Source organism: Hemicordylus capensis, chromosome 1, assembly GCF_027244095.1.
Source record: "Hemicordylus capensis ecotype Gifberg chromosome 1, rHemCap1.1.pri, whole genome shotgun sequence".
NCBI lineage: Eukaryota > Metazoa > Chordata > Lepidosauria > Squamata > Cordylidae > Hemicordylus > Hemicordylus capensis.
In genome coordinates this window covers 434,915,563-434,943,534 of record NC_069657.1, presented here as the reverse complement: position 1 = coordinate 434,943,534, position 27,972 = coordinate 434,915,563, and the positions used below count along the sequence as shown (strand labels likewise).

The window sequence follows — 27,972 nt, the reverse complement described above, 5'->3', positions numbered from 1 at the left end:
AAAATGCTGCAAGTAGTATTGCCCTGTTCTCCAAAAAGAACTTTATTTACATGTACAGTAGTTGAACATTAGGTATGTACATACAGTAACCATACATGTTGGTAGGCTAGTCAAAGATTTAAAATGCTTGTGTTTGAAGCAAACTCTTGAAAGTTCCTTATTGCCTTCTGCATAGCCCCGTTAAGGTAATTTGGTCCAACTGAACATACTTTCTGAAGACTTACTAAAATATGTTTCTCACATCACAATACACATCTGTTTCTTGGCAAAGCAGATGCTGAGACTGCCACTTTTTTAACTGGTCTTTTTTTTTTTTTTTTTTTTTTGAGACCTTAACAGCATCCTGACACACAAATGAACTAGGTGAATATTTTCCTAATATATGCAAGAAGTTTCTTTGCCTCTCAATTCCTGCATATCATGATGCAGTTAAAAGCAAAGAAAAAGGGCCATTTTTGTTTCATTTTTAAAGTGACAAATTCTAGCAGCCAAGTATAAATGCCACTTTTACACAGACACACACCACACGGTATTTTTATGGGCCAAAGAAGGCTAGTGCAGATATATGAAAATCAGAGCTCCTGAGCCCTATAACTCCTGTGAACAAAGCAAAAGTCTGCATGAAGTATTTTACACAAATACTTCTAGCTCATGCCTATCCATGTTTCCCTGGAAATAAGTTGACTGATTTCAGTGGAATCTACTCTCTCTCACTCTCTCTCTATATATATGTATGTATGTGGTGATGGTGGGGATGTGCATAGAACACTTTGGAGGCCCTTTATTGGCCTCCGAACTGGTTCAACGGCGGTGGGGTGTGCATCCTTAAGGGCAGGGGAGAATGCACTTACCCCTCCCACCGCATTGCCCCTGCCGGCACTCCATTTTGCTAAAGTCCCTCGGGGTGGCAGTGTACTTCCCTGCTGCCCCGTTGCCATGTCTCCTGAAAGTAAGGCTTCCAGGAAATGAAGTGCACACAGGTGCGTCTGATACTTCTGGTTACTTCTGGGAGACGTGGCAACAGGGTGGCAGGGAGGTACGCTGCCACCCCGAGGGGCTTTAGCAAAACAGAGCGCCAGTGGGGGCAAGTGCACTCGCCCCCCCACCCTTAAAGATGCACCCTCACCCCACCATCAAACCACCCCCACCTAGTTTTGTGTGCATCCCTAGTGTAGGATTGCAGCCTTACTGAAGTCAGCATGGCTGAGGTGTTTTGGCCAAGCTGTTCCTAAGCAAGATCCCTGGGCTTTCATTTAGCATATTGCCACAGTCAGAACTGACCCCTGCCCTGGAGCATTTATAAATGGTTTATATGCAACACACGGGAAATGGTGTAAATTGGGACAAGGACGACAGTATATAAACCATATGTAAGCATAAATAAGTGTATATAATCAAAAACTGGAGTAAATCTGGGCTGTTCGCATTGCTGCCCTTTCCTCTTCCTGCCTCCGCTGCCCGCCCACTGAGCAGGCACCCATCACACTCTTGCCAGCTATCCACATGAATTAGAGAAGCAGCAACCTTGTCCACCCTCTTGGCAAGAGGGCGGATGGGGCTGTTTCTCTTGCTCGTGAGAGAAAGCAGCTAGTGTCTGCCCAGCAAGACAACGACAGGTGCTTGCTGGGCAGGCAGGCAGGCAGCAGAGGGAGAGGAGGTGAAAGAGAAGGCATTTGCATGCACAAGAGAACACCTGGTCTGCCTACTCCCCAGCTGGTGGGAGAGACAGACAGTGAACAGTGCAGATCGGTGCAAGCAAGAGAAGAAGCAGGAAGAGAGGAAAGAAAGGGAGCTCTCTTGACAGGGCAGGGGACAGCGGGGTGGGTGGGGGCTCTCTGCAAAATGGCGGTGTATCACACAAACGTGCAAACTTTTTGTAAACTCCCAACGTGCACCTTTTTTTAGGATGCAGATATTGCACAGTAAGCACAACTAGTCAAGGGGGAAAAGCTGAATAATGACACCGGCTATAACAACAGCACCGTATTGAAGTTGGTGTAAATCCCTCCCTCGTCTGAACTCGCCCCTACCCTAACTGTGGCGAAGCACTGTAAAATCGCCACTTGGAAAAACTCCTGGTGCAGTTCAATGGCCCTATGCAAACATCTGGGAGTAATGTAGGATTGCCATCAACCCCTTTACATAGTACAGCATAATCCTCAGTCATGGACTAGTTTTATTTGTAGGCTATTTTGAGAAGCTAGTGGGGAGCTGTGGATCAGCACCTCAACCACAACCCCTTAAGTCAGCTCTGCCAACAGTTTCCAGTTACCCGGATGCTATTTTCTCCAGACCGCTGGATCAGCAAGTGGGGAGTCCATTTGCATCTCTCAAGGAACTGGATTTAGGCCAAGGGCCTCCAGTTGTTGACTCTTACTATAGGTTTTTGGGGCTCACTGGAGTTGTGGAAGCCACTGCACCTCTGAGTACATGAGGCTCAGCAGAGCTCAGTTGCTCCAGATCCACACGGTTTAAAGCACAACGAACTCCAAAGTGTTTTATGCACACTTCTCTGGTACGGCTATCTCTTGCAGGGTCCGCTGCGATCTTCTTATACTTGCATATGAATGCATCTGTTTTGCCAAGGCTCACTTCAAAAGATTCTACCAGTACCAATGAGCCAAGAGGTGTTTTGTGGCTAGTGTGCTCTCTCCCTGCATCTTGAGCTGGTGGCAAAATAGTCCTGGGGCTACCACTTTTTTCTCTGCTGTTTGACTCAATTGATGTGGTGGCACTTTGTGTGCAGTCACCAGCAGATTTTACAGAGATGTGATTCCCAGTCTCAGAACTATTGGCACTGCTGCTTGAGAGGCGATTATAGAGCTCTTGACTAAGTAACAGCACAACAGTTCCTCCAGCACAAAGGACCCTGAGGGGGGGGGAAGAAGAGAGAGTTATTGATACATTCTTACTTAGCTGACTTCTAATTGCTGCAATGATTTTTTCAGTATACAAATAAAAGTTCTACTTTCATTCCCCACCACCCATCAATCATCATGTTTCCTTACAAGACTCCTGGGGTACACTACAATAAGAGATAGTTTGCCTACTGAACTTCTTGGAGAGGGTTTAGATTTCTAAAACCCACATCCTCTCCATAGCACCACACTGGCTGCTGTTTAATTATGCATGTTTAGTGCATCCATTAGGATGACCTATCCAGCGGAAGGCCAGGATGTTTGCTACCAGGGTTCCACAAATGTCAGAAACATGGAGCTATTTTCTTGAGAGCGCCAATTCCGCCCCACCACAACTGGGAGGTAAAATGTCAATTAATGCATTAAGTAAATATGGCCAATATAAATTAATCAGATCTGTAGTGCCAAATAATTATGGTGGGAAGTGGAAAATCATTTATAGGCCAATTAGCCATGGCAGCAGAAAATTGGTAGTAAAATATCAACTGAGGAATTAAGTCAGTAAGGCTAATATGAATACAGTCGAGTTCCCTTCCTATCCCAAATTATCAAATCTGGGGAAGGTAAAGAAAATCTTGTCATTGCAGAGATGACAACAGAAGCAGGCGCTCCAGAAAACAGATAAGTTATTGAGACATGCTTTCTGCAGAGCAGGCAGGACCAGAACTGGGTGGGATCTCCTCTCACTGAACTCCAGGCGGCGGCAAGAATTGGCATGCCATGCCTGTGGAAGGAATAACCTATCTCAGGATACCCTCCTCCACTGAGAGGAAAAACACCCCTCATTGCAGAGACACAGGAGGAGAAAGGAATCTCTTGCTCCATGACAGGGGAGATATAGACCCCTCCCTTCCCTTGAGTGCACTTCAGTACCAGAACCCTCTGGAACTCAGGGAAGAGGAAGGGTCACATGCTTTGAAAGCACTCTGCAGCAGCAAAAGGGATTCCTGCTGCTCCCATCTGTCTGCAAAGCCCAAGTGAATCCCCTCAAGTCTTCTGTGCATGCCAAAGAACACAGGAGGGGCTGGGGCAACCACAAATAACCACAGTCAAAAGTTGTGTGGAGCCCTCAGATGCTATGTTGATTTCCCATTCTGGGAGATGAACACAGCTACAGACAGATGTGATTTTCCCAGAGAAAATACAGAACTCTGTAACCCAAATAAGAAAGCAAGCAAATAGTCCTGTGCCAGGATGCTACCCAATCAACAGTAAGAGATGGGCCAGCTTTCAGAGGGCTCAGAACTGGGGTGTGAAACTTTGCCCTAATGAGATCAGCGGGCATTTAAACTCAGCTATGGGCAGACTTCAGGCTAACAAAATCTATTTGGTTTTGTTTTTACTAGAGCACAAGATCCACTAACTAAAGCCAGATGGGAAATAGACGCTGGGGGTGAAGCCAGTTGCAAAATAGTAGCTCAGGGGTGGAATCAATTACCTACTGCATTCCATAAGCCATACACAGAAATGATCAGCATATATACACTTGATTTGCTACAAATCACAGAGTCCGGTAACACCCTAATTTGGAGTGGGGGAATGCCCTTTTGTTGTTATTGTAAGAAAAATGGGAATCAGAACCCTTTGCTTTGTTAGAGGTTGTTGATTTTTACCCACAATAGGTAAAACAGCAGAGCACTAAGGAATGAGCACGCACTCCAGTTACAGAGTAGGTAGCAGAGGATGGTTTGGATATTGCTGCTATTTAGAGAAAACACATGGAGATCCTTGTATAACTAAACACTAAATATTTATTGGTTAAATACACTTAGACAGGAAAGACCTATATCTAATCTAAAGGACTACATAATGGATAGGTAAGGCGAGAGAGAGATGTTTCCATCTGCTTTCTAGGAAGAAAGGAAGGATTGTGACTCAGCACAGGAAGTGCTGCAGAGTCAGTTCAGGGGTCATAGAGTAGGGTCAGATAGGGAGACCCCTACTCACTGTCTCTACTCCCAATGCCCCTAGTGGTCATTAGGATAATTGATGCAAATGGTCGATGTACTGGAAGTTCATCTCCAACATTGCTTATGTACTACATACTACCCGGAGATCTACCAGCAGATCCCTGATCTGCCTACCCCTGCTTTAAGCCATCCCCGCTCACCGACAACCGAATTAGCTTTTTCAGAAACGATCATTTGCTCTGCAGGGCAACAGTTGCTACTCCCCACCCTCCCCGAGGCAACTGCCTCACTTTACCTCATTAGGAGGTTGGCCCTGTGGAATTCAATGGTACTTAGACATGACTAACTTTATTTGGCTTCAACTCCATATTATTAGTTCTGCTATGCTGAAGACTAGGTTTGGTCTAGTTTAGTTTATTACAATCATAGGCCAGCAGAGAAGGCTAGTTTAAAACCAATTCCATTTCACTACAGTCATATTGCCCACTAGATGAAAGATGATCGCTTCAAGCAAGGCTAGAAAATGTGGGTTACTAGTAGCCATTTGTGAGTTCAGAAGAGCTGCCTGTGATTAGATGATACACCCCAATGAGACTGGGGATTAATCAGGGTTGGACATGTATTGAGAGCTTCTACAGAGCAAAAACTTTAGGTGCAGGCAGTGACTGGGCAGCAGGCCCTGGAAATCAGTAGGACAAGTTAGTGTTGACCAACTTGTCTGCCATTAAGTTCAGTGGGACTGAGTAAAGACCAACTTTCTTTGAATACAAGTCCATGACTTTTGTTTGTTTAGCTTGCACATCATTAAACAGACCCCTGTATGCAATATTAGTTCTCATGCTTCAGGTATCAGAAACACACATACCTTTCAATTTCTTGAAAAACATTCGGAAGCAGTTTCATGTCTTTTGTTATTTTGAACTTTTTTCCAAAGGGGATGTCTGCAATAATGACATCGATGCTTCCCGAAGGCAACGGCAATGCTACAGAGACATCAGACACTTAAGTTGGGCTTTGATTAAGACACAACTTCCATATCCAGCAAATTCCCTTAGGAATGAAGTGCACAACATACAAGAAGAACTAATGTACTTCAACCAGGGCCTAGCAGTTGACTACAAGGCATCATGAATTATTTGAGGTATACTTAAAATTATTTAAGTCAGAAATAAGTATACTTTCAGTTACAGTAAAGGAAAGTTGTGCTGTCGAGTTGGTGTCGACTCCTGGCGACTAAAGGGCCATGTGGTTTTCTTTGGTAGAAGACAGTACATGAAGCTAAATGAATAAATCTTGGTAGGAATATATTAATGTTAGTTAGGCAAAACATATTTTCAGTTGGAAAGGGGCCAAGTTCAATGGTAGAGCACATGCTTTGTCTACATATCCCAGGCTCCCTGGCATTTTCAGACAGGGCTGTTAAAAACCCCATCTGAAACCCTAGAGAGCCACAATACTGGACAATACTGACCCAGAGAGATTAATGATCTGACTTAGCATAAGGCAGCTTCATATGTTCGTATATATTCTGACATTATCCGATTACAACAACAAGAAGAAAAGTAATGCTGTAATGAATGCAGATCAAGACTGCATAACATGAAGGCCTTGTGCCATATGAGATACAGGAATATGTACTACAACTTATCCCAAATGCTTGATGAATAGGGGTGTGCATGGTACAGCCAGTTCGGTACGGCCCCCATCAACCCCTCCCCCCGGGTTCGGTCCGGGGTGGGTGGGTTTGCAATTTTATTTTATTTTATTAAACAAACTTTTTTAGACTGGACAAAATGGGGTGGGTGCGTGGGTTCAGTTCAACTCCAAACCAAACCGTTGAACCACAAACCCCCGAACCAGTTTATGCATCCCTATTGATGAACACCCTGTGGCTGCTCCTTCCTACCCATCTTTTAAACCATCTTCAAACCTCTGCAAAAGTGATTGCCTGTCTCTAGCTTTAGTTCTAAATATCCACAGATAGGATGCAGGTGGTAAATTCCATCAAATCAAATTTTTGAGTTGCAGTTGGAAAACTTTCCCCAACATAGCTGGTCCATACAAGGTAACATCTGCGAGCCATTTGGCACCCTAGCCATTCTGTACAAAAATAAAGAAAATCAGCAGCCCCGATACATGCTTTACAGCTGATACTCTTGCCCAGTTTTACCTGTCACAGACGCTTTCAATAACTCGATTTTATCCATCAGACCGGCAGCTTTAATATTAAAATAGGCTCCTTGTAATTGCGAATCACTTATGTCAGTTCCCAAATAATGCACGTTCTGAAGAGGAAACAAACATTTATACCATGAACGAACAAACCAGCCAGGAACAGCTCGCTAGCAACGGGATAGCTTATTCTTCTAAATCAGGCCTGCTCAACTTCGGCCCTCCTGCAGATGTTGGCCTACAACTCCCATAATCCCTGGCTATTGGCTACAGTGGCTGGGAATTATGGGAGTTGTAGTCCAAAAACAGCTGGGGGGCCTAAGTTGAGCAGGCCTGTTCTAAAACAAGAACCAGCTTCAGAATCACAAGCTACACTAGTTTGTATCTGAATGAACTTCTACATTAAAAGCTAGTTTCTAGAGAGAAATTTTTTCACCACTGCTGCTATATGCTGGCAGACCATTATTTAAAGATTTGTCTATGAGAAATGATAAAGTCCTCTGGCAAGATTTCATATTTGTTGTGAGCAAAGAACTTACAGACCACTCTTTTGCAGCTTCCAGAAGTATTGTTCCTAGACCGCATGTAGGATCCAATACAAATGCACCAGCCTGTGGAGAGAGAGAAAGAAGCAATACTATGCCATCCAGAAACTCATGCCAAATAAGGCCCATTCACATGTTATGTTCAACACATGTACTCAGGTACAGATCTGTACACAGGTATAGTCATTCACATGTTATGGTGAATGCAGGTACAGAAGTACACTTTCTATCTATACCATGCATTTGAAGGGCTTGTATCCAGGTTCACTTTTAAAATGAACAGAGTTACAATCATTCACACAAACACATGTATGAGTGTACAAACCACTGTACACTCGTATAACATACTGTGTAAGTTTAGCTAATGTCCTCTGATAATCCTATACACTATATTCAAATGAAAGCAAACTACACTTAAAGACAAATCTAATCTTTGCAAGATCCAGAAACTTGATCTAGGAGATTAAAGTTGTGACCAGTGTTTTTCATTGTGAATGACTCCCAAGACTTCAGACATAGAATAGAGGCTGTGTTGTTCTGTGAACAGGGTAATGAAGTAGGACTTGGGAAACATAGATTTAAGTTCAAGTTTAACCACAGACTCAATGAATGACCATAGGCAAGTAATTGCCTCTGAGCCTTAGGTCCCTATCTGTGAACTTGGTCTAAAATTCACAGATTGCTAAAGTCAATGACCTACACCCCAACTAGTGGTGCACTAGCATAATAGTGATGCTGCACAAAATAAGTAAGCTAGTGGAAGATGAGGAAGACCTTTGTACAAAGGTCTTCCACTAACAGTTGCACAACATAGGAGGCTGCCACATACTGAGTCAGATCATTGGCCTATCTAGCTCAGTATTGTCTTCACAGACTGGCAGCAGCTTCTCCAAGGTTGCAGGCAAGAATCTCTTTCAGCCCTATCTTGGAGAAGCCAGGGAGGGAACTTGGAACCTTCTGCTCTTCCCAGAGCAGCTCCATGCCCTAAGGGGATTATCTTACAGCGCTCACACATCAAGTCTCCCTTTCATATGCAACCAGGGCAGATCCTGCTTAGCTAAGGGGACAAGTTATGCTTTCTACCACAACTTTGCAAACTACGGGGCTCCACAACTTTCCAAACTTCATAAGTGTGCACAGCTTCTCTCATTGCACTAGTGCAACATTAGTCTGGATGTCATGCAATGAAAACAAATTGCAAAGCATTTTTGCATCGTTAAAACACTTACTTATAGGTCTATAATATTAGGGTTGGAAAACATATCATCTTCAAAATACCAAAACATAATTGTAGTACTCGGTACTTTTCATCTGAAGAGCACTTTTGAGAATCCATACGTCTCAGTAATCCTTACAGCAACCCTGCAGGAAGGATCTTATCTCCCCTATGGGGGCGGGGGCTGAGAAACAATGGCTTCCCAAAGGACCCCAAGGGAGATTTGAACTTGGGACTTCTCTGCCACTACACTACATCTGCTCCCATTTATATTTAAAATACTTCCAGGGACACAACTTCGGCACCTTCCTGTAGCCAGAGCCACTGCGGCCCCTTCCCTCTGCCACAGACCTTGATTTCAGCAAGGGATGCCATAGCCCAAGCAATGGTAGATCGCATTCCAGCAGTTTTGATATATGCTCTGCTTGCCAAGGGAAGTCTGTAAACAATAAGAAATCATGCTAAAATATATATGCAGTATATCCAAACACACAAACACTTAATATGTAGCAACACTAAATATGATAAAAGTTTTTTTTATACAAATTCTCCCCCCACCAAATAATTTAAAAATAAATAAATCTGTTGCTGAATTGCAGTTGTGTGAGTGAACTAGAGGTGGACCCAGCAAGACACAGAGCCCCTGAAGCAACAGTGAGGCTTGCCATACAAGCCAATGATACAGTCCAGGGTAGCTAGTAGCAAGAGGTAACAGTCACTGGTCACATTTCAGTTTTCACAACTTTTTACTGCTGACCTCAGAGTCACATCACCTTATTTCCACAAAAGGATTTCCAAATGAGGTTCCAGCATGCAGTTGCTGAACAAGAATTTATTAACCAATTCTGTTCAGTTCAATTTCAACTTCAGGACTCCGGGTTTCTTTCCCATTAAAGTAAGCAATTGGCTTGGTTCAGACATAACATCAAACCATGGATCAGAGTCTGATGGGATATCCTGGTTTGTTAATTGCTGTTTGTGACAAAACCACAAATGGAAGTTTCTAACAGCACACAGAGGAGGAGAAAAGGGCAAAGAGCAGAGAAGGGGAAAGAGCCCAAGGCTTGCCTTGGCTTGTTCTTGCAAAACTAAACAATGGCCATTGTCCCTCTTTGGTTGTTAAAACGGTAACCCATCAATAGTATCTCTTCGTAGAAATATTCAGCCCCATTTATACCCCTGCATTTTGTGTCTTTTTGACCACTCTGTTTACAAACATTTTTTCTTGGTTGCATATGTGTGCACATGCATCTGCCAACTAAGAATAATATTTCATGCATCTGAAAGAGTGGGCTCTAGCCCATGAAGACTTCATGCCACAGCAACATTTAAGGTGCCACAGAATTCATCAGGGATATAGCAAGGTTGGAGTGGGCCTTGGGACCAAAAATGAAGGTGAGCCCCTTCTTCTTGGGAGAGGTGGAAGAGGCAGGAGAGCGAGAACAAAGAGCAAGCTAGTGCCCAGCTGGTCCAGGATCTTTTCTCCCCCTTGTTCAATTATAGCTAACACCCTGGAACTCATTATTTTTGCTACCAGATTAGAGTGGTTACCCCTCTGAAATTCACTGGCTTATATTCAAAATAAGAACTGTGTACAGGAGATGTTCATTCAGAGAGGGGAGAACCAATTTCGGCAAATCCTCCCCTTCCCCTTTGCAGCCACCTCTGCCTCCTGAAATAGACCCTCAGGGACATATTTTTGGGAGGCACAGATCAGTATTCCCTGTAACAGGGATTCCAAGATGTCGTTGACTACAACTCCCATAATCCCCAGCTGCAGTGACCAAAAGCCATAGCAGCTGGGGACTATGGGAGTGTAGTCAACAACATCTGGGAATCCTTGTTACAGGGAACACGGGCACAGATGGTTGCAGAGAAAAAGTACCAAACACTGCCCTTCCCCTCCATACATGCGCAGAGGCATTCCCCACATGCAACTCTTCGTTTGGATGTGTGCCACTACAATTAACAAGTGTCCTACACTAGACTATCTATTGTGATCTTTTAAAGTTAAGTATTTACCTGAAAACAGGAATCCCAATCACGACGTAAATATCATTCAGATGCACAAAGATCTGAAAAGCAACGAAACATTAAACAACAATTTGAGATTTGTGCAAGTTAGTGCAATGATTAGCTGATTTAAGCGGAAAAGTACTGCATGCCTTAATGGCCTTTTCAACTAAATTTTCTCTGCTGGAAAAATAACTAGTAAGCATTCAGGTGTTGCGAGAGGTGGGGGCGCTATACATATATGCCCCATGTGCCAATGCAGTCCCCAGATCTGCATAGATGTTGCATCCAGCATAAGGATTCCAAGATTCAGCACTTTCAGAAGTAGCATATAGATTAATATCTACTCTCTTGTGCTTTCTTCTTAATATTTTCTTCTTAATATTCTGTTCCATTGGTCTTCAACCAGTGGTTGGGACCCAGAACCAGGCCACATCCTGAAACGAGGTGGATTGTTCCACCGCCACAATTTTGTTTGTATTGCCTTTTAAAGAAAGAGGGAGGGAGAAAAAGGCAGAGAGACTAAGATGAACTCACCAGATGAAAAAGGACAGAGTTTCTTTATCTTTAATAGTTCTGCAGGAGAAGATGTTTTAACAGGTGTAGGTGTTTCATCCCTGCATGACAAGCTGCACCTGCAACAAGATCCCTCTTTTAAGTAACTATTAGAAATATAGAAGCCCTGCTGTCCTTTGCATCTGTTCACCCTAAAATGAGAGAGGAAAAAACAAACAAACAGGCATATCTAGTAAAAAATCTGAAGCAGGTTTATGTTGCAGTTTAGGTTTAAATGTGAATCCTGGATATGAAAAGATTGGTTATTGTCCTATTTGGCTTCACTGGCTACCAGTTCGCTTCCGGGCTAGATTCAAGGTGCTGATATTGACCTTAAAAGCTCTACATGGCTTGGGGCCGGGGTATTTGTCGGACAGCATTCACCCATATGAATCTGCCAGGGCCCTCCGCTCATCATCTCAGACCCTGCTCATGACCCTGCCACTAACAGAGATCTGGTTGGTGCGGACTAGAGACAGGACCTTTTCAGTTGTGGCCCCTCAGCTTTGGAACGCCCTCCCTGAAGATCTTCACCATGCTCCCTCCTTCAGTGTTTTTAAAAAAATCTTAAAACACACCTTTTAAAGGAGGCTTTCTAATGCTCCATTATTATTTTGTTTGTTATATCTGGTAGGTTCTTTAGCTTCTTATAATTTTCAGTTTTAATTTGAACCTAATGATTGTGGTTTTTCATCTGACACCTTTTTTTTTGTTTAATTTAGATAATTTTATTACTTTTATTGTATCTTGTGTCTATCTTATTGTTGTGAGCCACCCCAAACAGTAGTGCACTGGAGGGGCAGGGTATAAATATTTTAAAATAAACAAATAATTTGATTTATTTTAATAGTTTCCTGATTATGAGGTTAATTGTTGACTAGATTTACTTTAAACCATTTGCTTCCTTTTGGTCTCCTTCAGCAAAATGAAAGTTTTCTTTCTCTCCAAGTTTCTTCTCCTTGCGTCTCGTGAATTTTAGACTGAGTGGCTGTGAGTAGGAGCTTCAGCTTTTATTTGTAGAGCATTTAGTATATTGCAGGCACTTTTATAAATAATAAATTATGTTTTAAGCTGGGACAGAATTGCCCTTCATAACTACAGAGTTCCATAACTGCTAACCGTTGGATCTCTCTAGTACATTAAGAAACTGGGGTCAATGGCAAAGGGCACTCTGCTCCAATACTAAGTAAAGTAAAGTAAAGTTTGCCCTCGAGTCGATTCCAACTCCTGGCACCCACAGAGCCCTGTGGTTTTCTTTGGTAGAATACAGGAGGAGTTTACCATTGCTTCCTCCTGCGCAGTATGAGATGATGCCTTTCAGCATCTTCCTGTATCGCTGCTGCCCGATATAGTACCAGCGGGGATTCAAACCAGCAACCTTCTGTTTGTTAGTCAAGCATTTCCCCGATGCACCACTTAAGGTGGCTACTCCAATACTCCTCGGCATTAAAACCTCTTAGGACACCTGGATCTTACCACTGCTGGAGGCAGGATACTAACTTGGCTGACAATATATTTTTCAGGGGAACTAGTGGAGCTCAATAGATGGAGAATTTATTCAATGCTAACCTGGTTACACTTTAAAAAAAAAATCTTGTTTAGGTGAGTAAGACCAGTGCCAAAGCAGAATTTCTCTGAGTCCAGTACAAACCTTTAACCCACTCACCCCACGATCCCTTGCCCGTTTTGAAACACTGGAGATTTTATTAGCGTCCTTGAGCTTCTTTTAGTTCTCTTTGTTTAAGCTCCCTATATTTATGGTTGCCTGTTTGGCAATATGGCACATATATGAATCTTAATTATATAAGACCAACAAATTCCCTTTAGACATTCCCAGTTCCTGGGATCTTGTGTCAGTATTTCTGCACACTAGACTCCAGAGGCTGAACTCACTCATTCTTATACATTCCAGGGTTATAGCACCACTGGCAATCCTAGCAGCAGCAGTGCCTTCCACAGGGGAATTTCAATGCCCCTGACCATCATCATCATGCTTGTCCCTCCCTCCGGCTGCAATCTGGGTACTACACACTGTTGGCTACTATCCTCCTGCACCACTGAGCCCCTGGTGGCGCAGTGGTAAAACTGCCGCCCTGTAACCAGAAGGTTACAAGTTTGATCCTGACCAGGGGCTCAAGGTTGACTCAGCCTTCCATCCTTCCGAGGTCGGTAAAATGAGTACCCAGAATGTTGGGGGCAATATGCTAAATCATTGTAAACCGCTTAGAGAGCTCTGGCTATAGAGCGGTATATAAATGTAAGTGCTATTGCTATTGCTATATGCGCACAAACTAAGGAACTCAAAGTTGCCATTCTTCAAAAAGCACGTTACATATGTTTTATTCAGGTATTACATTGTACGTGCATGCAGGTATCTGTACACATGTTAATCTTAAAAGCGAACCTGGGTACAGGCCCTCAAATGCAGGGTGCAAGCAGTAAGTGTAGTACTGTACATGCACTTAATGTGTGAATAATACTGTACATGCACTGAATGCAACGTGAACAGGGCACGGAGAGGCAGACATCTCTGTGTCTCAGGGTACAAAGCCCTCTCCCCCAGCTCTGCTCTAGAGAGTCTGGTCCAGCAGCTCACTTTTCAGAAGGTTGCTTTTATTTCCCTAATCTGCTTCTGACTTGCTCCAGCAAATCTCAGAGAAGTTGGATACCCCATATAAAGGGAAATAATATTTCTGCAGAAATATCCTCAAGCACTATTTACAATTCAATTCTTTCCTCTTGGCCCTGCCCACTTCTATGAACCCACTAAAAGGTACTAATTTCCCCCTCCCCCATGTTTTGGCCTGCGCAAGACTCAACACAAACGTCCCGTCTAGTACACTTAAGAGGCTATTTTGGCCCTGGGGGAAGGCAATGGCCAAGGTTTCTACTGCTTTAATCAAGCACATTTGTTCATTACCTCTATATCAGGATTTTTCAAGTCTGCTTTCCATCCAAAATGTTTCATAAGAGCTATTCCAATGACCCTCCCCATCTCCTGAAAAGACAAAAGAAAAGAAAAGAAAAGTGAAACTTGGGTGAATAGTATGATGAATCCTCAAACTTGAAATGAAGGAGGAAAAAAGAAAAAAAATAGGTTGCATGCTAAAAAAAACCTAGCAAGCCTAGTTATATATGCATCTATATATTGACATCTATACATCTTGGAAATGATGTACTGTATGTTTACTTTGAAGCATGTCCCTCTGATTTCAGTGAAACATGCACCCAGTGTGTGAACACAGGAAGCTGCCTTATATCGAACCAGATCATTGGTCCATCTAGCTCAGATTTGTCTACACAGACTGACAGCAGCTTCTTCAAGGTTGCAGGCAGGAGACTCTCTCAGCCCTATCTTGGAGATGCTGCCAGGGAAGGAACTTGGAATCTTCTGCATACAAGCATACAGGTGCTCTTCCCAGAGCGGTACCATCCCCTCAGGGAAATATCTTACAGTGCTCACATGTAGTCTCTCATTCAAATGCAAACCAGGTTGGCCACTGCTTAGCAAAGGGGACAATTCATACTTGCTACCACAAGACCAGCTCTCTTCAGGACTGAAACCTTAAAATATCTTTCATAATATCTAGATGTTTCCAATGGGAGGCAAGCAATCTATCTATACTATTAATTCCTGTAAACGGACCAAGGGGATGCATGGGGATGTGGCAAGCTCTGCCCCTGCTGCTGCCACAACCAATGGCAGGCCCAGAGGGGGCAACACGCGTAAGGGCGGGAGGGAGGAGCGCGTGCAAGGAGGCAGTTGGCGAGACTCCGCAGGGGTCGCGGTTGAGGGAGGTGAACGGTTGACTGGCAGGGAGGAGAGGCGCCTTTGGGAGCTGCTGGCCCACCCGACGACTGACAAGCACCAGACAAAAATGGCGGCCCGTCTCCCGGTGAAGTGAGTGGCTCTGTGCGGGGTCAGGCGGAACCACCAGCCCCAAAGAGCGCACAGATGCTCTGTGCAGAGTTTCAGATTGGATAAAAATCAATTATTCTTTTTTTAAAAAATCAAAAAAATCAATTTTTTAAAATTTAAATCGTATTTTTAAATTTAAATTGGATTTTTAAAATAAAATACTTTTTGAGGAAAAAATCTATCTAAAGATAGTTTTCTATTTAAGATATGTTATAGTCCAAAGGTTATTCATCATGAAATAAGGATTAGTTTTTAATTATGTAGCATGAGGCTGTATATATGCAATGTTTAAATTTTTGGTAAATGAATTCCATTAATCCATTCACAATGTCATGCTCTTCCAGAGGTTTCTGTAAGATTATTTTGGGCAATTCTTCTATCTAGAAGAGGACCAAAAATGAAAACTTCACCTGGTTGTAAATATTAAGATTATACCAGGAAGAATGCATCTTTATGGGGAAAAAATGATTTAAATATAGTCTTACTGACTAATGATTTAAATTGTGATTTAAATTGATTTGATTTAAATCAAATCCCCCCTGCGGGGTCATCTTGTTATTTCATAAAACATGACTCATCTAGACTGAACATTTTTGAAAAGAGTTACCGTATTTTACGGACTATAAGACGCTACGGATTATAAGACGCACCTTAATTTTAATCCAGTTTTTCAGGTTTTTAACATATTAAACTGTTAAAACATATAAGATGCTCCTGAATTTTGGTGGATATTTTTCAAGGAAAAAAGTGAGTCTTATAGTCCATAAAATACGGTATATTGCTTAATTGCTTCTTCTTTGTTAACATCTAATAAGATTATTCTGTTTTAGAACATAAGCATTATTTTTGCTTGACAACTTGATAATTCAACAGTTCTGAAATTCAGCTTGAGCACAATCAAAATTTTGTCCCCAATGCCAATTAATAAAAATTCCAAAAGATAGTACAGAAGACAGTCTTTAACATTCATTTAGGTTTAAACACGTTCTTTAGAATACAAAATAATTATTTCTCTTTATAATGCTCCCCAAGCAGTGCTTTTATTCCCTTATGCATTACATGTCTGTCATTCAATAAATGTAACAATTACTGATTATGCATAAGGAAAATAAAATCCTTTTTCCAGATGCCAGTACTCTCATATGGATTCGTGGTACACAAAATAGAAAGATACAGCTATTTCACTAGTATAAGCAGCTTGATCTTACACTACAATGAATATTTATATACCACTTTTCAACATATTTTTCGAAGTGGTTGATGAAGGAAAATTCCACTATCCCCTATCACCTAGTTGTGTTACCTACATAAGCTCTAAAGTTTCTGTATCCTGCTGTTACGGGGCCCCTTTTCCTGGAAACAATATTCTGCCCTGCCTGGCTAGAGATAAACACAGCTAAAGCTGATTGGTGCATTATTGCTGGTTTCTGCCTTGTAATTGGTTCACCTTATCTACCAATGGCTAAGCTTTATTCTGCTTGTACTAGTATGATTGGTGTAAACCATGAAACGTTGTCCTCTGATAGGCTCTGTACTCAATCCTATAGCCTGTATGTAAACAATATAAAAGACTCTTGCCAAAAGCCTGAGGGTGTGCTCACTTCTTGAGAGACACTCGGCATGTTGTGACAATAAAAGCTTGAACCTAATGGCCTCTGCTCATTAAACGAGACAAGAACTACTGGAATTTCTCAGTCATTATATACCTTAATGCTAAGTAAAATACTAACTTGATCACCAACACCCAAGCAACTCCAAATCATATTTTCTGTGATCATAATACTGAATTAACCTGAGTGATTAAACACATTTTATTTGAAAGGCTATTATTAAGTGAAAGTACTTATAAAAACAACTGATGGCAAGCATCTTCTCAGAAGGAGTATTCCCCTTTCTCTCACACAAAGAAGAGGGAGCGTCTTTTCAAGATGAAAGGCCCCTTTAGATGTAATGCGGAGCAAGGATTAAAGTCTGGCTTTGCACTACATCCCCCAAGCCTTGGGACTATATGCTCCCACACTCCCCATTTCATGCGTGAGGCTCAAAAGAATTTTGCTTCTGGTTGAGGACAAGCCAGGATTGCTTGTTATGTCTGAACTGAGCAATCCTGGCATATTCTAACCAGAATTCCAAACCTGGTTCAGGATCTGAACTTCCATGCAGTTCTGTATGATATAACACAACATGGAGAGAGGATTTTGTGTGAATCATACTGTACATACAATGAGCTGGCAGCCAATTCCAGGATTGTGGCTGAACTTATTTCAGCAGTCACTACTACAGAGACAGCTGCTGGCTTGCTGACAGACACAACTGCATAGAGGAATTAAGAAGTGTGAACTATCAGTTTTTAAACAAACACCCAAACAGACATTCATCATGGATGCTTTATGGACCAAGTTACTTTGAGGATTTTTATGAGATTCCTGGATGGTGTTTATTTGATTTATATACCACCTTTCTTCAAAAAATTGGAATTCAAGGCCGTGTACAATAAAAATGAGCAATTAAAAATAACAGTTTACAATACAATAACTGAATCAACACATATTTATTTACCAGGGGTTAAGGTTCACTTCTCTTAATCTGGGTTTTTAGAAATTTTGATTTTTGAAATACCTGAGCAGTAAATACTTTTGCAAGGGCTCCACTGCAGCGGCAAGACACTCTGAAGCTGAAACAATCATTGCTTTCAACAGATTTCTTCTGGATAGCTTCATGGGTCTTTTTAGAAAGTAATTTGCCCCCAGTCAAGACGTCTTTATAAACCTCCAGTGCATCACATCTCTGTTGGTTTTCTATTCGACTTTCTGCAGAAACTGTCTCTAATGTTTGTTCTCTCTTCTGTCTTTTATTTTTCACACTTTCCTCATCTTCTGATTTCCGTTTTTGGGAATCTGTATATTCCGGACACATATTTTGTTTCACCTTCTGGCCATGGAGACGTCTCCAAAGAGTAATGGTATCTAACCAACACTGGGGATCCCCATCTACAAGTTTTTGAATATCATGGATTACTTTTCCTAAAATAAAACATAATTTAACTCAGAATTAAACTTTTAATATACATTCTTCACTTTTAATACCACATAATAATAAACTGTTTGTTTTGAATAATTAGAACTAACTACATGGGATGTTTGCACAGCCAGCTATATGCTCTTAGGAAAAACAATTGCAGAACTTTCCCCAAATTCCACCCCCAATATATCCCCACTTCACAATGTTGCATAGTAAGCTAGCTTCCTAGGTCTGGAAAGTGTGCTAGCACAGCCAAGGCTTAAGCTAAGACCAGGAGAAGCAACAAGAATGCCTATAAAGTTGCATAATCAGTTTTAAAAGTTCAGTTCAAGGGAAGCTTTCAAACATGCTGTGACGGTTAGCAGCAGCTCCAGTCCAGTCAATAACCTTTTAAAGCCCAAGGAACCACCCTCCAGGTGGCTAGGTGAGATTCCTAAGGGAGAAGCTTTAGAATGGAGCAGAAAGTGGCAGTTAAACTGACTTTCTGTAAGCTCAGACTGGGAGATAGGGACAGACAGGGCTAGAGAGAGGATCTCTAGAGAGAGAGAGAGGGTCTGTTATGGGACTGGTGGGGTTCCAGGAAAGGACTAACAGGATCTGTGTGATAGGCAATCCAGTCGTGGCTACCTCAATCAGACTGTTACCTGTCTGTCCATGCTCTCTCTCTCTCTCCCTCTCTGAGGTAACAGATCTTGTTCATTTTGTTTCCTCATCCAATTCACAAAACAGCAGCCTCCTTCTCCTGAAGGGGCTCTTTCCCCACTCACGACCCCTCTCTTTGCAGACGCCTGCCCACTATCCTTTTATATAGATAGATGCCTCTCCTCTCCAATCAAGAACATCTTTCGACCAGTAACAGTTGCATTCCAATCACCGGCTCCTCCTATCAACATATGGAATCCCCACTGCCCAATCACCATGATGCTTCTGATCGCAAACTCTCGTGAGATTTGCCACACACAGGATTAGCCACGGGTGTGCATGAGAGAATTAGATAGACAGACGTTTACGTAAGTGCTGAGGGCTAAAGGAGCAAGGTAAAAGGGAGAGGAAGGGGATCCTAACAATTTTTATTTAAGAAGGAGACCAGGATCTTGTTACAACAAGCTATCTTATTTTTCACATACATTTCTCCTCCTCCTAAGAAGCTTAGAGCAACATTTTGCCTTAATTTCCATCCAGTTAGGCAGGTAAGGTCTAGAAATAGTTACTTGCCCAAGGTAACCAAGTGAGTTTCATAGTTGAGCAAGGATCTGAACCTGGTAGTTTAACCATTCAACCCCAAAACTGCACCACACTGCTCTTTTAAGAAAGAGAGCTGAAAGAACTGGTATAGTGAACTATAACTGGTATAGTTCCTTCCACTATGGAAAACTAGAGGAAGACCGGCACTAGTCAGCTAATAAAAATGCAGTAAAATATTACCTTTATTTCTAGAGATGGAAACTGGAGGAGATTTATTCAGCAGCAAAAATAACCTCTCAGCAGACTTCAGCTCCTTCAGCATATTCAGCTCAGCTTTGGAAGTAAAGAAGACTTTTCCCGATATATATTCCACCTTGAAAGAGAAAATTATATATATAAATATATATATAAAAATAATATGACATATATGAACATATATATGTTGTGTTATGGCAGGTAACATATGGTTATAAATTGTGTTAAGGTTTTTATGTATGTTTTAATGTGCTTTATATTATTGTAAATTTCCTAGAGCCAGAACTTTGGGGTGGTGTACCAATATAATACAACCTAAGTACAATACAACCTAAGGAGAGGAGAGCTGGTCTTGTGGTAGCAAGCATGACTTGTCCCCTTAGCTAAGCAGGGTCCACCCTGGTTGCATATGAAAGGGAGACTAGAAGTGTGAGCACTGTAAGATATTCTCCTCAGGGAATGGAGCCGCTCTGGGAAAAGCAGAAGGTTTGAAAGTTCCCTCCCTGGCTTCTCCAAGATAGGGCTAAGAGAGAGTCCTGCCTGCAGCCTTGGAGAAGTCGCTGCCAGTCTGTGAAGACAATACTGAGCTAGATAGACCAATGGTCTGACTCAGTTATGGCAGCTTCCTATGTTCCTATAATATAATAAATAAATAAAATTAGCTGACCTGGCACAGAGCATTTGCACCCCTAGTTCTCCCTGTCTTCCCTTCCATCCCTTCAGCCGTTCTCCCCGCCGCCCCGCCTTCAGCCCCGGCCGCCACTTCCTCTTGGCAGCTGGCCGGCCGGCCCTAGCCACCACTGCCTCTCACCAGACGATGCTTCGGCTGTCGGCCTGGCCGCTGCTTCCTCTCACCGCTCAGCAGCAACCGCCGCCGCCTCCTCCTCTCGTTGGGCAGTGCTTTCTCCTGGTTCCTCTCACTGGCTAGCAGTCGCTCGCCCTCCTCTCTCCCTCCCCTCACTAGCAAATCTCACGAGAGCTGCCACGCATGGGATTAGTCATGGGTATGTCTTAGCGAATTAAATATATAGATAGATTAATGATATTATATGTCTGAAAAATAATTTTTCCAGTGCTGAAGTAAACCTACTCAGTGACGTCAGACCACACCAATGCACAGTTTCACATTAAGAGTAGAACATCTTTTCCAACAACAAAATATGTTACTGGAAATAGCTTGAGGGTATACAATACCACAGGCTGCTGTTAGGCACAAGTTAACTATCTTTTAAATGGAGCCTAAAATGGTCCATTAAAATTTTTAATACTTAAAAGAAGGAAATATCATTCAATAAGCTAGACCAGGGCTGCACAAGTTCAGGCCTCCTGCAGATATTGGACTACAATTCCCATAATTCCTTACTACTGGCTACCGCAGCTGAGGATGATGGGAGCTGCAGTCCAAAAACAACAGGAGGGACAAAACTAGGGCAGGCCCTGAGCCAGGCAAATATGAATAGTTTCTTATTCTGAATAATGTTTATTATGACAATGGCTGCCATATCTATCTTCAGCTTTCTGGTAGGGTCCATAGCTCAGTGGCAATATGTCTACATAACATAATACAAGGCACAACATAAAACATGACATTACATATGTTTGCTATCATATTTGTAAGGGTGTAAACCGTGCCATCAAGTCGGTGTCGACTCCTGGCGCCCACAGAGCCTTATGTTTTTCTTTGGTAGAATACAGGAGAGGTTTATCATTGCCATCTCCCGCAAAGTATGAGATTATGCCTTTCAGCATCTTCCTCTACGGGGAAGATGCTGAAAGGCATCTTCATTTACCACGAGCCCCTGGTGGCGCAGTGGTAAAACTGCCGCCCTGTAACCAGAAGGTTACAAGTTCGATCCTGACCAAGGAGCTCAAGGTTGACTCAGCCTTCCAAGGTCGGTAAAATGAGTACCCAGAATGTTGGGGGGCAATATGCTAAATCATTGTAAACCGCTTAGAGAGCTTCCAGCTATAGAGTGGTATATAAATGTAAGTGCTATTGCTATTGCTCTATCACTGCTGCCCAATATAGGTGTTTCCCATAGTCTGGGAAACATACCAGCGGGGATTCTGTACACCTCCCCAAACTTCCATCTCTGGGCAGTTTACAGAAATATAAAACAAACAAGTGAATTTTAGCCTGTTGAAAAACGGGCGCTAGTAATGCTTTTGGCCCCCGCCGCCGAACCTCCCAGCTGCCCGATCCCACCATTTGTACAGGAAAGAGGAGCTCGCCAGCAGAGCTCCTCTTTCTGCAAAGGCTCTTCTCAAACTGGCGCTTTGAGCGGAAAGGACGCCCTTTCCGCTCAAAGCGCCAGTTTGAGAAGAGCCTTTGCAGAAAGAGGAGCTCTGCTAGCGAGCTCCTCTTTCCTGCACAAATTGTGGGATCGGGCAGCTGGGAGGGCGGTTAGGCGGCGGCATTTTTCAGGGCCAATTTGGCCCTTAGTAATTTGGCGGGGGGACGGGAATGGTGGGATCGGGCCCCAAGGTTCCCCCCCCCGCCCGGCTTTACTGGCGGCGCCAGGCCTCAGTGGCGGCTCCGCCGCCACCTCGGCCAGCTTCCCCGCCGCCTCTTCCCCCGGCGCCTCTCTCCTTTATTTGCGGCGGCCGCTTCTGGCCCCGCCGCCGCCTCACCCGCACTCCCGCCGCCAGTTGCCCCCTCGCGGCCACCGCCACCTCTGGCCGTGGCCACGGCTGCGCCGCCGCCTCTCCCGCACTCTCCTCCTGGCGTAGGCGGCGGCCACTTCTCCTTCTCCCAGCCCCAACATGGCCGCCGGGTCCTGCCGTTCGTGCCTCCCTTGCCCTGTTCTGGGCATGCCCAGAACAGGCCAGGCACGAACGCATGCTTGGTGTCCGTCCACGGACGGACACCAAGCGTTTTATTAGAGAGGATTAGAGCAGAAAGTAAAACTTTGAAACAATTTAAAGGCAGAAGACCCCAGATTCGGTCTCTGGCATCTCCAGCCTAAAAACTCCCAATGGCTTGGTTGGGAAAGACCCAAGCCCATAAAGTAGGCATTGTCGACTAGACAATAATGGCCTGCTCAACTTAGCCCCCGCCCCCAGGTGTTTTTGGACTACAGCTCCCATAATCTCCAGCCACAATGGCCAATAGCCAGGGATTATGGGAGTTGTAGGCCAATATCTGCAGGAGGGCCAAAGTAGAGCAGCCCTGGACCAATGCCTGTTTTAGCAAGGCAACTTTATATGAATCACAGGGTCATTTTTTCTTTTTAATATCCCACAGCAACATTTTCTTTCTTAAGTATTTCTTTCTTAAGTATTTGTTCGCAAGTCGTTGCTCCCTCCCCACGGGGATCTTCGTTATTGAAAGGCAAGGTTAAAAAACAAACTTTTTAATCTGTTTAATTAAGCTTTAATCTTTTTACAAATTTTAACTTTTTAATCTATAAAATACATTGCACTTAACAGGAGGCTGCTCCTCAGGAATGATGGCTGCTTGTGCCGTGGGTGCTACTCTTGCCTTGGATAGGACTGGGTTGCAAGAACACGCAGCCCATACACATAGTGATGAGAAAAGGGGGGGCCGGAGGGTGGCAAACTCGGCTATCATCAAACAAGACGCTCTCTGTGTGGGTCGTCTGGACTGAACCAGCTCAGTGCCTAATATATGGTGGCCCCAGGGGCGTAACTATAATAGGGCAAGGGGCCCCCAGAGACATGTATCCCCCACCCAATGCCTGCCCAAGCTTCCTTGAATTTTTATTTATTTGTTTTTTAGAGAAAAGCAGTGACGGGGCGTGGGTGGGGGCATTTTAAAATTTTGTCTCTGGGCCCACTCCAACCTTGTTACGCCCCTGGGTGGCCCTAAACATACCAGCCCGAAAGTAAGCCCATTGAGCAGTAGAGTAAGGAGACATTCCTCCTTAGGGGAGCAGAGACAAAGAGGGGCAGGGAATTGGGGGGCAGGTCATCCTAAAGGAGATCTCTGGGGGAACGTCTTGATGTGGGGGGGGCAGAATTGTCATGGGGGAGGCGGCACCCTATATATGCTCCCCACCCCCGTCGCGACTCCGCAACTACCGAGTCAATGGGGCTTGGAGTAAACGTTTAGCTGGGGTAGGGTGGGGGGCTACGCGGGGAAACCTCCGCGATCGTCGAACCACGGCAGAGCCGCTCACCTGCGTGGCGTCCAGTCGAGCCTGCACTTCCCTCAATAGAAACGCTTCCATCCCCCGGCCCGCCGTGCAAAAGTAACGGGCAGGGGCTGGGAGCTCGGGGCCAGCGGAGGAGGAAGAGGCGGCCTCATTCTGCTTAGCAGGCGGCTGCCCTTCATGCTCGGCCATCGCGCTGCCGGGAGGAAAACGACTAAGCCCGCCCGCCTCCGAGGAGGAGGAGCCGCCCTTGTTTGCTCCCCCCAGCATTTCCTCCCTCGAAGGAAGCGTTACCCCCAAACCTCACTTCTCCATGGACCGTGTGTGTGGGGGTGGGGGGAGAGTCGTTTTTAATTTTCTCCAGCCAAGGCTTTGTTCCCCGCTGGAAAATCCCTGGCTTTGCAAAGGGCTTAAGGCATCAGCACTCTTCCGTTTCCTCCTCCGAGAAAAGGGCTTCTAAAAAAAAATTATTTTTTTTTTTTTGGCCTGCCATTGCATGTTGCTTGCGACTCAGAAGTAAACCTTACTCCGTTCAACGGGATTTATTCGGTAGGCGATGGATAGAAAATCTCCATCACCAGCCAGTAAGCCCGATGAAGGTCAAAATATTCTTGCTCAGCCCTCAAAAGTGTGATCAAGATGGGAGGGGGGTGTTGCCTCCTCCGCAGCACTGAATGGGGGTCCAAGAGGGCAAAAGTCGCAATGACTCTCCAACAGTGTTTCTCAACCTTTTTGGAATCAAGGACCGGTAAATTCTTTGTGTGGACTTTCAAGGACCGCTACATTCTTCCTGAGCAGAGCAGTTTCCCTGACCAGCAGTTAGTAAAGGAGTTTCAAGTTTATCTATTAGTACTATACTACAGACGTGCACAACTCAAATGACCCGGTGGGCCAGAACTGACCATGCTGGCTGATGGGGGCCGAGGTCAATTCTTAGGACACTGATTATTAAAGTAACACTGAATAGCAATCAATTAATTAAATCAAATTAAAGTGAAATTAATTAAAATGAATTTAATCAAAATTTAACTTTTGAAGTTCTGGCAGGCCAAGATTAATAAATTAAAATAAAATAAATTGAACTAAAAATTCTAATAAAATAAAATACAATCTGTACAAAATACATCCTAATAAAATGCATTGTTCTTCTTTTCTACCTCTGCCAAATCACCACATTTAACACGGAGCACTTCTAAGGAAAAATATTAGAGAAGTTTTTCTCTTCATTTTTGATAAGATTATACTTTGATCCTTCACCACACAGGCTTTTATAAGAAGGAAAGAGAGAAGTGAGATGGGGAAAGACAGAAGGAAAGGCTTGGCTTGAAGAGAGACAGAGGAATAGAAAAAGGAAAAGGGGATGGGGCAGGCTTGAAGGGAGAAGAAGAAAGAGAAAAGGAAAGAAAAGAAAGGTGGGAAAAGAATAGGTAGGTTTGGCTTCAGGGAGGGAGAGAAAGTTGAAAACCAAACTGATGGAAAGAACCACCCTACTGCGCAGCACCTCGCTCTGCTTGTTGCTTGCCTTCCCACGCCGAAAACTTCATGTATTTAAAAATTCCAATGCGTGGCTGGGGATGGCTGCCAGGAGTGGGGTGTGCCAGTAGTCCTTTTACCTCCCCGCCCCACGCTGCAAACCTTCATGTTTTTAAAAAATCTATATTTTCATTCCAGCCGCTGCATGGCCGAGGGGATGGCGGTGGTGGTGGTTTGACAAGTTGAGTGCTGGTCCGCGCCTTAGGCAATTACACCCCCCTTCCCCGCACGCCGCAAACCTTCGTGTTTTTAAAATGTATATATTTCCGTTCCAGTTGCCGCACAGCCGAGGTGTGAGCCAGTAGTCCTCCTTCTACTGCCTCGCAGTTGGGAAGCGACACCGGGCCAGACGGCAGGCCTCGGCGTCACTCAGTTATCAGTATTTGCTGCTGCTGCTGGACCGGGGGCTGGGGCGGTAGGAGGAGGACTACTGGCTCACACCTCCCCCACAGCCATCCCCTCGGCCGCGCGGCAGCTGGAACGGAAATATATACATTTTAAAAACACAAAGGTTTGCAGCGCGCAGGGGAGGGGGGGTGTAATTACCCAAGGCGCGGACCAGCACTCAACTTGTCATGGACCGGCACCGGTCCGCGGACCGGTAGTTGAGAAACCGTGCTCCAAACCATGCCCACCCAGATCCCCAACCAATCAACTATCCCCAAATGCTTCATGAGTCTAGACCAGGGGTTCCCAACCTGGGGTACTCCAGATGTTGATGAACTACAACTCCCATAATCCCCGGGGTGATGAGAGTTGTAGTTCAACAACATCTGGAATACCCTAGGTTGGGAACCCCTGGTCTAGACTCATGAAGCTTTTGGGGATAGTTGATTGGTTGGCTAACCCCTGCTAACTTGGCAAAGAGGCACCTTTTAACGTGGTGATTCTCTTTCGTTAGCAGGGGGAGCAGGGGCATAGCTAGCCCACCGGCAGCCTGTGTGCGGCCGCGGCGGGCGCCCTGATAGCCCTACCCCCTGCGTCTGACATCAGACGCTGGGGGATAGCCATGCCCCCGCATCTGACGTCAGATGGGGGGGGCGTGGTCTGGCTCCCGAACGGAGCCTTGAGGCTCCGTTCGGGAGAAGCAGCTTAACTGCTGAAGGGTCCGCGCGGCCCCTTCAGGAGCTAGTTAGGCTGGTGCTGCAGTCACAGCGCCAGCTTTTATTTAGCTCCCGAAGGGGCTGCACGGCCCCTGCTCAGGAGCTAAACTACCACCCCCGCGTCTGACATCAGACGCGGGGGCATGTCAGGGCCGCGAATAGCGGCTCCTGATTGGGCACAGCATGGGTTCTTTGAACCCGTTCGCCCAATTATAGCTCCACCCCTGAAGGGGAGAGTAACTAGCCCTATCCACCACCTAGCACAGGACCTCCCGTGAATGTTGCTGGTGTCTATCTTACATTTCTTTTAAATTGTGAGCCCTTTGGGGACAGGGGTCCATCTTATTTATGTATTATTTCTCTGTGTTAACCGCCCTGAGCCATTTTTGGAAGGGCAGTATAGAAATTGGATAAATAAATGGGAGGGGCATTTGGGGAGATTTCTGCAAAATGGGCGGGTGGGGGGAATCGATACTCCTGCATTGCATATAGTCTGGGAACACTGCAGTTATTCTTGGATGCTAATTAAGCCGGCACAAACCATGCAAAGATAACCAGAAAATTAAATCAAAAGAAAGAATGTGTGGGATAACTACCCACAAGGAATTTAGTTCATATACACTCAATAGGAAAATGAAAATAATCTAGAGCTTCTCCTCGGCGAAAAAGCTTCTATTCTTGAACAGCTAAGTGGATGGCCCGCCGTTGGGCCTCCAAAAATTGGGGAATAACCCACTTATGGATGACCTCCATACACTGTAGAGAAAGAGCCGAACCAGCTTCGCGAACGTTTCCACAGAACAAGAGACACCGCCTCAGATTATGGTGTTGCAAAAGTAGCCTCATGCAGCTCTCATTCTTCAGAGGCAAGAGGTATCCAAAGCACTATCTTATCCTCCTTCGACTTTTTAAATTGACTTGTCGTTTACAAATGTGAGCAAATTACACGAGGAAAGGTATTCTTTTTTTCCCCGCGCGCGGTGCTTTGTGGGCTATGCAAATGAGCCTCCATGACACGGTGCGTAGAGCCACAACCCACTTGTTTCGTTAAGGTGGAAAGTTCTGATAAGGTGGAAAGCTTGCGTGCATGATAGTAAGCCCAATTGAAAACTTTGAAATAACCACAGGACTGTAAGCAGAGACTTCGCAGGTTAAAAAGCACAAACAGCAAAACTATCGGTAGTATCTAAAAGCTACTACATCCTGCGTAACAGAACACCTAAAAGCAACCGTAATTAAACATACTACGGATATAGAACTATCGTTATGTAACACAGAACCAATTGGCCCGCATTTGGACCTCCAAAAATTGGGGAAGATTCCCACAGTGTGAATACACGAAGACCACTCAAAGATCGAAGAACAACCTTACCAAACATTTCCACAGAACGGGCGACATCTACTGAGATTAGGGTGACTCGCGACTATTAATGCACAAACCCTTCTGTGTATTAAAAACAAAGAACGGTGGCACTACGCTTTCCTCACCGAATCCGACATTCTTTTAACAAAGAC

At 44.2% G+C, this 27,972-nt stretch overlaps 1 protein-coding gene across 8 annotated transcripts; it reads right to left on the bottom strand.

Moving 5' to 3' along the window:
• Nucleotides 1–18: 18 nt before the first annotated feature.
• THUMPD2 (THUMP domain containing 2) lies at nt 19–27,972 on the bottom strand. 8 transcript variants are annotated; one of them, XM_053242857.1, is made up of 11 exons: nt 22,341–22,480; nt 20,521–20,719; nt 19,695–19,827; nt 17,868–18,271; nt 14,250–14,327; nt 10,784–10,836; nt 9,113–9,200; nt 7,540–7,611; nt 6,999–7,113; nt 5,694–5,811; nt 19–2,869 (listed from the first exon to the last, which is right to left on the bottom strand). In XM_053242857.1, the coding sequence occupies exons 3-11, from the start codon at nt 19,774–19,776 to the stop codon at nt 2,377–2,379; spliced, it is 1,503 nt and encodes a 500-aa protein (XP_053098832.1). In that variant the 5' UTR covers nt 19,777–19,827; nt 20,521–20,719; nt 22,341–22,480; the 3' UTR covers nt 19–2,376. The 8 variants fall into 8 exon arrangements, with proteins under 8 accessions (XP_053098832.1, XP_053098819.1, XP_053098847.1 ...); XM_053242844.1 differs by lacking the exons at nt 20,521–20,719; nt 22,341–22,480 and adding an exon at nt 27,830–27,972; XM_053242872.1 differs by lacking the exons at nt 20,521–20,719; nt 22,341–22,480 and adding an exon at nt 27,703–27,721.